At 41.6% G+C, this 12,314-nt stretch overlaps 1 protein-coding gene across 1 annotated transcript; it reads left to right on the top strand.

The window, feature by feature from the left end:
* Positions 1-2,980: 2,980 nt before the first annotated feature.
* Positions 2,981-11,824, top strand: LOC145403191 (solute carrier family 35 member E2A-like). Its single transcript, XM_080275037.1, has 6 exons — positions 2,981-3,161; positions 4,852-4,987; positions 5,590-5,705; positions 6,753-6,939; positions 8,809-9,012; positions 11,626-11,824. The coding sequence occupies exons 1-6, from the start codon at positions 2,981-2,983 to the stop codon at positions 11,822-11,824; spliced, it is 1,023 nt and encodes a 340-aa protein (XP_080131163.1).
* Positions 11,825-12,314: the final 490 nt, after the last annotated feature.

Below are 12,314 nucleotides of genomic sequence, written 5' to 3' on the forward strand. Positions count from 1 at the left end.
AATTAGCTTTGATATAGTTAGGTTAGGTTTGGTTAAATCATTAAGTTTCCAACTGCTTTGACACGGAATATACTAGAGCGTCCAGTCTGAGCAATGATTGGTAAACAACGTGGCCAAGGTTGACTGAACGCGGCCAGCCGGAGAGATCGTCGATAAACATTGCCTGGCCGCTTCCTTAAATACCCCAGAATTGTATATTTTGTCCTTTTCTAATCACTTCTTTCACCCACAGTGGAACAGTTAACTGTGTTGCTGTACCAAAATTATGTACCATACCTGGAGATCGTGAATTTATTATAACATAGGTGGAATCACCATGCTCGTTTGGTAAATAATTACCAGATAAGTTCCTATTGGTTTTATGGTTATGAATAATTTGGAATAAAAAAATTGGATAGATTTCTCTAAATGTCATGTATTTACCTATTTGTATTTACCTATTTGTAGTGTGTGTGTGTGTGTGTGTGTGTGTGTGTGTGTGTGTGTGTGTTCACCTATTTGTATTTTACAGGATTTGAGTACTATACCGGTACTTGTATTGTCCTGTCTCCAGTGTATATGTGTGTTTATTTTAACCCATGTTATAATGTGTTTAAATTAAAACCTTTTTGTCTTAGTGCTGGGTTTTCAGAGTTGCTTCCCTGTTGCAAAGCAAGAGAAGACTGTGCTTTCATTGTCAGTTACCTGACTCATTGTTGTGGTATAAGGGAGCTACTGTAAAAAGCATTTTATAAGTTTGAATGATATCTAGGCAAGAATCTGGGGTAGGTGAGCAGGGGTGCACCTGGGGGGGGGGGCCCCAGGCCTGGGCCCCCACCTTAGCTCTCTGGGTCCTTTAAAAATTTATATATATTTATTTCGATAACAGCAAAACATGAAACACTGGCAAGTACAAACAAAGAGTAACCCATGAGCCAGCAGCTCTCTGACGCTGAACCTGCATATGACCTCCCAGTAATTATCAGATTACCTGACCTCACCTCACTACGGGTCCCCCCCTTAGAAAATTCTGGGTGCGCCCCTGTAAGTGAGTGAGTAGGCTATGTGGGACATTCAGTGGGCATGCTTTCACCTAGTTCTCCGTCTTATTTTTTTTTTCAATGTTTCTCTGCTTGACTCTATCCTTAGATGGAAAGAAAGAGGCCGAGATGATTGTGATGATGATGATGATGATATAGAAAATCTCAGAAAAAAAAAAAATAATGATTATTAGCTATTATTATTATTTTTTAATATATACTTACTCAGGCATGTCTGTTGGCACCAGAAACTACAGCAGCACTACCACCGCCCACCCCTCCCCAGGCACAAGGAGTCGCCAGCTTAGTTTTTCGGGGATAAAAGTTTGTAAACCCTTGCACTCGCATATTTTTTACTTGAAATAAAAGTTCGTTTGCCCTCTCACTCTGGTAAATTTGCATTTGTGGACAGTCAAGGTGATTATAATGTCTTTATCTAACAGTGTAACATAACCTAGTCTACCTAAACTAACCTAATGGACCTAAGCTAACCAATCTAACAAACTAACTCACTTAATCAAGAAGAGTGACTGTCCAGAACCGAAAAATACCCTCACTTGCTTATTTTTTCTTGGGATAAAAATTGATAAACCCTCTCACTTGCATTTTATTCTTGGGAATAGAAGTTTGTAAACACTCAATTAGATAAATTTGCAGTTTCAGACAGTTATTCTAATGGCTTTTTTCTAACCTAACCTAACCCAATCTAACTAGCCTAGTCTGCATAAAGCTAGTCTGACAGACCTAACGCAGTTGATCTACTCTAACCAGTCAAATTTAACTTTACCAAGAAGCAAGACTGTCCAAAGCTGCAAAAATACACTCACTTGCTTGTTTTCTTTGGATAAATGTTAGTGATCTCTTTGCATATTTTATCTTTTTGTACTACTGGTACTGTAGATAGCATAGTGGTGGAGAGGGATTCCTTCATGCAGTGACACTGATTCAAGGGCAGTTTCACAGCCCAAGGATGTAAATGTCTGTCCAGTTTGTCTGTGTCCTGAAAGAAGGGTGGTGGACTGTGGGAGAAGGGCAGCTTTAACCCGCAGTTCATCAGGTTCAAATCCAGATGTGTTTGCATCAGAGTTCATGCAGTACCATCCTGTATGAGAGTCACCCTTCTGAACAAGTGTACTGAGCATGTATAATAGTACCCAAGCTGTGGCATGTGACATCGGTGGCTGCAGCAACTCATCCTGTTGGCATGCAATCAAAATATGGTATTGCCATCTTTTGAAGGTGCTTGGAAGAACTGCTGGGCCTCAGGGAATAGTCTGTCTTGTTTATGCTTAGATAATTATGGTTGTTCATCATTCATTCATTGCCAGACGCCATGTATCCCAAACGGGGTGGCCAAGGGCTTAGAGTTACTTGTTTTACAGGGAGGGGCACTAATCCTCCACCAACCCCACTCAACACGTAGGGAGAATTATGTTTGTGCTTCCCAATTATAAACCAGTAGTGTTTGCATATTTTACCCTTGTACCATTATAGTAATGAGTGATTTATCTGTCTGTCTGTCACCAGATGCCTTAATCCTGCAAGGGTTAGCCAAAAATGAACTGCCTCCATGTCACCCTGTCCTCTGCCATCAGGCTGCCCTTTCTTCAGTTCATATAGGCTACAGCCATCTCTCATATACTTCTCCACCCCATCTCTCTGTCTTATCATCAGTCTTCCCCCCTCCCCACTTTCCCCTCCATCTCATCACATACACTCTCCTAGTCAGTCTGTCCCACTTTCCATGATCTCCACACAGCCAATACATCTCAGCATTGTTGAAGGTTAATGCTGAATTGTAGTACTGTATAGGACTATTTAGCCTGGGTAATTCATTAATGCACTGTATGCTATATCTGTAAAACTATACTGTACTTCAGCAATCAGAGAGTAAAACTGAGGGAAGCCAGGTTAATTAATTATTATTATTATTTTTTTTTTAATACTCCCAGGCCAACCTAATGGAGGAAGGTGATAATGAAACACTAGTCTCAAACAAGGAAGATGGGCGACCAAGAAATATTGGGCTGCAGCATCCCCGAGCGTTGACATTTCTGGCCCTCTGGTATGTGTTCAGTGGAGTCACATTATTCCTCAACAAGTACATCCTCTCGTACCAGAAGGCTGATCCTCATGTGCTTTGTGAGTACTGTCCTTCATTTGTTTCAGTGCTTAGTTTGGAGCTATAATATCTGTGTATCTTTATACATGTGTGTGTCTGTCTGTCTGTATGTCTCTATTATTATTATTTTTTTTTTTATGTGAGGAAGAAGGAACCAAAGGCAATGTGCCCGCAAAACTGTTCCTTCCAAGAGAAAAACAAAATGCAAGAGAGAGCCAAATTCAAGATCCATTCATTTCAAGATGCCTGGACAAACTGCATTTGAAAGACTGGAGATCATAGGAAGCAGGAAATACAGACAGAGGGAGACAGTTCCAGAGTTGATCTGTTGCATAAATGAAGGACTGGGAGTAACGGTTAACTCTTGCATTAGAGAGTTGGACAGAAAAGGGGTGAGAGTTTGCTGCTAGATGGGTACTACTCGCCCGACGTAGAGGTGGAGGAATGCATGCAGACAGTTCGGAGGAACAGTGACCATTGAAGTAGCGATAGAAAAGAGATAAAGATGCAACAGTGCGGTGAAGAGACAGAGGTTGAAAGGAGTCAGTAAGAGGGGGAGAGTTTGTCTACCTATCAGTGGTGTCCTATCTAGCTATGTAGGTGCTGGCCACACAATTCCGATGCCTGGTTCAACAAACATCCCTGTCTCATGAAAGGAGGATGATCAGCTTCAGCCTGCAGTCACCGGGTTCACATTCGGATGAACCTGGGACAACAACAACAATATACAGTGAGGGACAGTAGTCTGCTGTGTGTAGCCTGCTGCTGCTGCTGGTACCTCACACTGTAGGCCATGTCCATTACTTTCCTCCTTGATGCATCATGTCAGAGTCAGTCATCATTGCACTGAGAAACAAACCAGACCTCTCTCAGTTGAGGAATTTTATCTGGCAGAGGATGGTGATTAGGTAAAGTGTGGGAATATTACGTGAACTTTGTACCTCCCTCACCCTTTTTTTTTTACATTGCATAATTTGAATAAAATCACAAGTATATGAGGGAATATCTAAATATTCCACTGAGCAATACAGTAAGCCCTTGTTACATGCTGGGGATGTGCTCCAAAATATTACGGCTATTTCCATACAGCTTGTTAAGGCAATTTAAGGGTGACTGGCAGTCGTAGCATATGTAACCCCAGTTTCATATGAATATGAGCTCAGTGACCTGCGGGTTGAAGTTGCTCCTTTCCTGCAGTTCACCATCCTCCTTTCAAGGAATAGGGAGAGAGGTGAAGGATATTTGCATATCTGGGCAGCAACAGTGCACAGTTATGTAAGTGCCACCGTGTGAAGGTGTCCCTCTCCAGTGCCCAGGCAACTGACTAAATAGCCTAACAGTTAGTAATGGTACTTCAGTAGGCCAACTTACTACTTTTTATTAATACTGAAGTCTTTTTATATTCTGTTCGTGCCAGATCCCAGATGATTTTAGCAGGGATAGGAAAAACCTGTTATAATGAAGGGTGGTAATTATCTCCTTGGACACACACACACACACACACACACACACACACACACACACACACACACACACACACAGAGGGGATGCAGATGTTCATTACCATTTGCTGTGGACTGGTATGAATAATCTAGTATAACCTAGTCTAACCAAATTTATCCTAACCTGGCCTACAGTAATCTATTATAATCTAACCTAACCTAACCTCATTTGTCAAAGGATGTTAATTGTCTTTGTACACACATGCAGGTGGGATGCAGATGTTCATAACCATGTGCTGTGGACTGGCACAGATGCGTTTCCCTCTTGGCACCTACCAGCCCGTCACTGGCCAGCGCCAGCCGGATAACTTTGCAAAGAATATGTTTATACTTGGCCTCCTTCAGTGAGTCTCTATGTTTTCTTGTTATTATTCATACTGATGAATATCACATTTGAGTTCTCAGATGTATGCAGCTGTATTGAAGAAGGACCTTTGAGTTGTTTGTTGCTATAGTGCTTTAGTCCCATTACCCAACTGCAATAGATAGATAGATTGACAGTAGGTTAAGGTGTCCCATCCCTGTGTGTCCCACGAGTGATACGTCCAAGGGCTGGTTGGTGTTCATTGATGATTTAATACCACTCGTGGGCAAGCAGTTGGTCATTCTTGTCTCAGATGTCAGAACTAATTAGCCTACTCCTGGGTCCCCACACTCCAGTACTGATGGGATGAATGAGAGGAATAATATAGCCAGCATCAAAAGTCCTGTTGCCCCCACAGGCTTTGAAAATTAGTGTGGTGAATCAGCAGTACCCAACACAGATGACTTTCTCCGGATGACTTTCTTTGACCATAGATCAATGTCATCACTGTGGGTAGCTGCAGATTCACCACACCGATTTTCAAAGTCCGTGGAGAAAGAAGTAGGAGGGTTGACTACTTTTATGTTGACTGTACAGCCTCGGGCTCATAGGGTTAACTGTACTCACTTCTTGTTCTTGCAGGCTGGGAACTATAATGTTTGGGTTAGTGGCAATATACTTTGTGGCTGTAAGCTTTGCTGAGACAGTCAAGAGCTCAGCACCACTATTCACTGTGCTCATTGCATGGTTGGTTCTAGGTGAGTCATAGAGCTGTATTTTTGTCAGTTTAGAAAGCTCTCTAGCACCTGTTCCTTAAGTTATAGTTCTGCATATTACTTTATTATCATCATCATCATCATTATCATACAAACCTCTTTTCCCACAGAAGGATGGGGTGAAGTAGGAGTCAAGGAGCGAGAGAAAAAAAAAAAGCGATAGAAGAACTAGCAAACGTCTGCCCATTTAAATAAACTACACGTTCATGGAGAGACAGGCTGACAAATGAGGATATAAAGGAGCGTTGTGGTGTGAATGTGGATGCGATAGGAAGCTTTAGGAGGAATACACTGAGGTGGTTTGGCCATGTGGAGAGGATGGAGAGTGAAAGACTGACGAAGAGAGTGTATGTGTGAGGTGGAAGGGGGAAGAGGGAGGGGGAGGCCGAGGATGAGATGGAGAGATGGGGTGGAGAGGTATATGAGAGAGGGGTGTGTGAGTTGGGAGCGGGGCAGTGAAATGGCGGGGGACAGGGCGACGTGGAGGCGATTTGTTCGTGGCCACCCCGAACGGGATTGAGGCGTCTGGCAATAGATAGATAGATAGATATACTCTCATTCACATAGATTTACATATTGCACTTCAGTATTTTAGTGTACTTTATCAGTTTAGTTATTTTCTTGTATTTTGTGGCCGTGAGCTTTACAGAGACAGTCAAGAACTTGGCACTGTGCTTCATTGTACTCATGGCATGGTTGGTTCTAGGTAAGTCTAGTATTAGTAGTAGTAGCTGTGGCCTTAGGTTTGTCTGGATGTAAACCTGGTTGGCTACAGGCTGAAAATATGGGACTGACTGATAGTTGTTTTAGTGTGTATGTGCAGATTGTATTTATTTTGGAATGGAGAGTTTGTATTTACATTGCAGATTTGTTTATTTGTGCTCTTTTCAAACAGATGAATGAATGCTGGTGTTTGTATTTATGTCACAGAGAGTGCGTTATTAATTTCCTTATTAAACAGATAAAAGAAATGGAGTGTTTATATTCATGTTGCTGATTCCCCCTCTCCTTTTTTTTTTTTCCCAACAGGTGAACGGACTGGAGTGTTCGTGTTTGTGTCACTGATTCCTGTAATGGCAGGCCTTGCTTTGTGTTCATCCAATGAACTATCCTTCAGCAGCATAGGTTTTCTGTGTGCCCTCTCCACCAACCTGTGTGAGTGTGTGCAGAGTGTGGTGTCCAAGAGTCTGCTTTCCAGTCGCTCCTACATTTATAGGTAAGTTGGCATGAAGTTACAGGTTATGGTCCTTAAATAGCACTCCACCAGAAACTCAGTTGGAGGTATCTTATTTATGTACTGTTGGGGGAGCTCAGTTTGCTGGTGTGGGTGTGGGTGTGGCAGTGGGAGTAGAAATGAGTAAATGATGCAGGGTGGACACTGACAACACTTAGCTACTGAGCCATCCCTTACATTGCCATGGGGAATGGAAGAGGAGCATTATATATTGACCACCATGTATGATGCAGCCTAGTTCTCGTGTGTAGTAACTGTTGCCAGTGTCTGGCCTGCGTCGTTATCTACTTCTCACCACCTTTTCCGCACTTTATAGAGTCTGCTTTTATACTGCACATGTACTGATTGCATAGGTGACTAGAAGTTTCATGAAGCAAGCAAAATATCTGCACTCCTCACACCAACAAACTTAGCTATCCTCACAAACCAGGAGAAATGCTGTGATTTGTTATGTACTATATTGACAACCCTGTACAGTATTTCTAACTTTTCTAACTTTTGTTTTCATGATAACTTATGATACTGTTGATGGTGCTGTGATGGAGGACGTCAGGGTTTAGTAAGTGCCGTTGTTGTGATGCAGTACCGCTCTGCATAGGCACGTTAGTATTTTTAGGTACTGAGTGCTAGTAAATTTTTCAGAACTGGTATTGGTATGAAACAAAAGGTCAGCCATCATTATTAAGATATGTTTTTTTTTCTTTCTTTCTTTTTTTAATCCTTCATTTGTCATCCTGCAGAATTCTGGTGATATTCTTTTATGTTTATTCTTGCTGCTGCTTGTGGTGTTATTTATGTTATGAAAGGTATGTCATTTTGGAGGGTTATTAAATTAATATCTATGTCCTCCAATTGAAAGAGTTAATCCAAAACTGAATAAAATAATCAGAGAGTTGTAAAATATCTATCTATCTATCCTTCAGTCTATTGCCAGATGCCATAATCCCGTAAGGGGTGGCCATTTGACTTTGAGTTATTTGTTTTACGGGGAGGAGCACTAACCCTCCACCAACCCACTTGTTGACATGTAGGGAGCACGTATAGTTTGGTTATATAGTTACCACCCAGCATTGTAAATGGTTTCTTGGCTTACAGGAAACCATTTGGCTTGTCATTCAATGTAAAGCCACCTGTAAAGGAAAGAAAAGCAATAAGAAGTGACAGGAAGATGGGAGAAATAGGAAGAGAGGAGGGCAGGCACAGAAAAAGAATGATAAAGGCTAAGCAAGAAGTAGGCAGCACTACATCAAGTGAGTGGATGATGGTCACCACCACCCACCAGTAATGCTACCTGTACTTTAATTTATTACACTTCCTCAAACTCAAAACGGTTTTAGGAGATATGTTTACATGATCAGAAGTGAGATTTAAGTATACATCTTTCTTCGGGGAAGGAATGACATAACGCCCTACACTTCAGAACAGATACATAACATTCTCCAAGAAAACAAAGGACCCTACAAGCACATGCCTCTAGTTTTTCCAGCATCCTGGCAGAGTTACAGTTCTGTCATAATGTGGTGGCAGTGGCTTTATTACTACCCATGATATTTTTTCTTGGTACTTATCTCTCTATAGCAACATGCCTTAATGCTTGAAGAGGTTGCCACTGATGAATCGCCTCCATATTGCCCTGTTTTATCTGCAGCTTGCCCTCCTTCCAATTCACGGCACTTTCTTTCATACAAAGGTAACTGTCCATCCTATCCCTCCATCTCATCCTCAGATTCCCCATTACCCTCTCTTTCTTGACCTTCTCTTACTCTCCTAGTCAGTCATGTTTTCTATTCTCTGTATTTTACTCTTGACATTGCCTTATAATACAACAAAGCCTCCTGCTTTCCCAAACAGCCCAGCAGAGTTACAGTTCTACCCCAACTTAGCTGCAGTGTCCCTACAACTTCCCACATGGTACTTCTTTGTTGATTTTACTAAACTCAGTGCCCAGTTGGACAAAAACCTGCTCTTCGCAATGGTCCTGGATGGGATCTCCTTTCATGGACAGACAATCACTGCATATGTGCTGATGTCCTATGTTAGTCCCATCACTTACAGGTGAGATTTGGAATCATATTTTGGTTTGGTTTTGCCTTTGTGCCTCGGTATAAGATAATGTACACTGTACTGGGTGATGTCTTTCTTATTTTATTTTCCTTGTGCATTAATGTAAGATGTATCATTAATGAGTTGAATCTGGGTGTTGTCTTTTTCCTGTTATTCTTGCCATCTCCTGAGGATTTTGTTCATGCACCACATATGTTTGTTTTAGTATTTTGTGTGTGTGTGTGTGTGTGTGTGTGTGTGTGTGTTTACCTAGTTGTATATACCTAGTTGTGATATACAGGAAATGAGCTATGCTTGTGGGGTCTCGCCTGTTTCTCAATAAGTCAAATTTTGCTTTGAACTCATTTAAGTTTTTAGACTGGATGATCTCTTTGTCCAGGCTATTCCACAGGTCTGTGCATCTATATGGAAAACTGTATTTTGTGATATCCTTCAGGCAACTTGGCTTTTTCAGTTTCATTCCGTGTCCTCTTGTTACTTTCCCATTCCATACAAGCAGATCTTCTCTGTCAGTTTTTTTGCTTCCATCATGGCCCTGAACACTGCAATCATGTTGCCCCTCTCTCTCCTTTCTTTCTAAGGTAGCCAGATCTAGCTTTTCCAGCCTTTCTCTGTACAACAGATCTGCCAGGCTAGGGACCATCTTAGTTGCTGGTCTTTGTATTCTCTCAGTCTTGTTTATTTATACCTTTCTTTTGAGTAGGGACCGCCTACTGCCGCATATTCCAACCTGAGGCAGATCATGGCCACCATCAGTTTTTTCCTCATCTCCTTATCCATGTAATGAAATGCGACTCTATGTTAGTCAAGAGATTATATGCCTCTGTAACTATCTTGTTAATGTGTTTTTTGGGTGACAAATTATCCTGGACCAGCACTCTCAAGTCCTTCTCCTCTCTCGCTTTTGTGATTGGTTCATTACCCATCAAATAATTCAGTGATGGTTTCTTGGTACAGTGGAGTCTCTTTTATCCGAAATTCTTTTAACCTTAATATGCCATTAACCATAAGTTTTAGTAAAACGTTCTCATTTCGATTAACCGCAAAAATCTGAAATCTATCCCAGAATTCAAATGCGGCGGGCTTGTTTCGCACCACTAGCGTTAGTTTACGGTTGCTCCACTAGTCACTAGAGCGAGCGTTGGTTGCGCCAGTGAATTACTTAATTGTTTTAGTGAAAGTTTATTTAAGTTTATTTGAGTGAAGATTTATTTAAGTTGACAGTTTCTACTGCAGTTACAAAAGTGCAGTTACATAAGTAGTTACTACAGTGTATTAAGTGTTTTGGTGATGGTTGAGTGGCTTTTGGGGTGCCGGTGGTGGTGGTGGGCTAGACGTCGCCAGAAATGGGTGATGGATGAGTACCATACTGTTCCTTTGTATCCTACATATTATTACAGTATCTTTTATCCGAAAAAATCGGTTAAATGAAACTTTGAAAGTTCCATAGTTTTCGGACAAAAGAAACTCCACTGTACTTTTATCCATTTCCAATATTTTACATTTTTTTTGCTTTGAATTTCATTTCCCACATCTGGCTCCACTCATCAGTCCTATCCAGGTCCTCCTCCAGCATTTTATAGTCCTCTTCAACTTCTACTATCCTCATGATCTTTGCATTGTCAGCAAACAGACTTGCATAACTGTTCATTCCATCTACCACATTGTTTATGTAAATCAGGAACATTGCAGGTGATGACTCTGAGCCCTGTGGGACTCCACTTGTTACTTCGTTCCATCCAGATATCCTGCCCTTTAGTACTGTCGTCATTTGCCTGTCTCTCAAGTAGTCTTTCATCATCTCCAAGAGGCTTCCCTTCAGTCCTCCTATTTGTTCCAATTTCCACATTAGTCAATTGTGGGGTACCTTATCAAAGGCTTTCTCCAGATATAAATACTGAACACACAGACCACTCATCTGTCTCTCTCTTATAGCATGTGAATCACCCTAGAGTAGAAGCTCAACAAGTTGGAAATACATGACCTTCAACTTCTGAATCCAAACTGACTTTCTCCCAAAATGTCCATCTCCTCCAGATATTGTAGCCATCTGTCTTTCAGGATTCACTTGCACAATTTTGCAACCAAGCTGGTCAGGGACACTGGTCTATAATTCAGGGGTTCTTCCTTGTTCCCTCCCTTATAAATTGGTACCACATTGGCCCTCTTTCATTCATGTGTGTGTGTGTGTGTGTGTGTGTGTGTGTGTGTGTGTGTGTGTGTGTGTGTGTGTGTGTGTGTGTGTGTGTGTGTGTGTGTGTTTGCACATGTGTGTGTATGCATATTTGTGTGTACAGTATGAGGAGTTTGTTTGGTGAGCTCAAAGAGTTCACTAAAGTTAAAATGTGGTAAATCAAAATAAATAGTTTACCATACTGCATGTTATGGATGCTTTTGACATAGGATTAAAATTGGGAATACATATCAGTCTTCCCAGTTTGCCCATCTGTCATTATTTTTCTTACTCTGTGCACCCTACCTCTCCCCGTCATTAGGTGAGAAAAATGGTGTGGATAGTGATGATGATGATGATGATACATATGAAACAGTGAATAGCATTAGAACTCTTCTTTGAATGTCCAGTATGAAAATCTGTATTTGCAGTGTTGCCAACACAACCAAACGTGCCTGCCTCATCTGGCTCTCCGTGCTGCTGTTTGGCAACCCCGTGACACTGTGGAGTGGCATCGGAACCGCAGTGGTGATTGGTGGAGTGCTTCTGTACAGCAAGGCCAGGGAGGAGGATGCTCGTAGAAGGGAACAGTTCTCCATAACACATGACAAAATGGCCACCGTCAGATAGGAGATTCAAGAATTTTTAGTTGATGAGAGTATTTTATTTACTAGGGGAGGGGAGACTGAGGATGAGATGGAGGGGGAGGGATGGAGAGATATATGAATGGAGAGGGGTAGATGGAGACTGGGGAGAGATATGAGAGAAGGAGATATGAGTTGGGGTAAGGGTAGCCTAATGGCAGAGAATAGGGCGATATGGAAGTGATTTGTTTGTGGTCAACCCTAACAGGATTAAGGTGTCTGGGTATAGATAGGTACCATAGATAGATTTTATGGATATATTTATTTTACAAAGTTAAAATACAGAGGCTTGAATGGTCAGTGAATGTGAATGTGACCCATTAATTTGGCTGATGTATTTTCTTGTTCTATCAGGTTTCGTTTCTCTTACTCTCTAGGTCCTACCACACCACATCCATAGGTGGGAAAAGAGGTCTAGGTGATGATGGTGATTTGATAGTCTTCCATCTTTTGTGTTGCCTCTTTCCATGTCTACT

The sequence above is a fragment of the Coenobita brevimanus genome, chromosome 1 (genome assembly GCF_032717465.1).
Source record: "Coenobita brevimanus isolate Jiangsu-jjx chromosome 1, ASM3271746v2, whole genome shotgun sequence".
Taxonomy (NCBI): domain Eukaryota; kingdom Metazoa; phylum Arthropoda; class Malacostraca; order Decapoda; family Coenobitidae; genus Coenobita; species Coenobita brevimanus.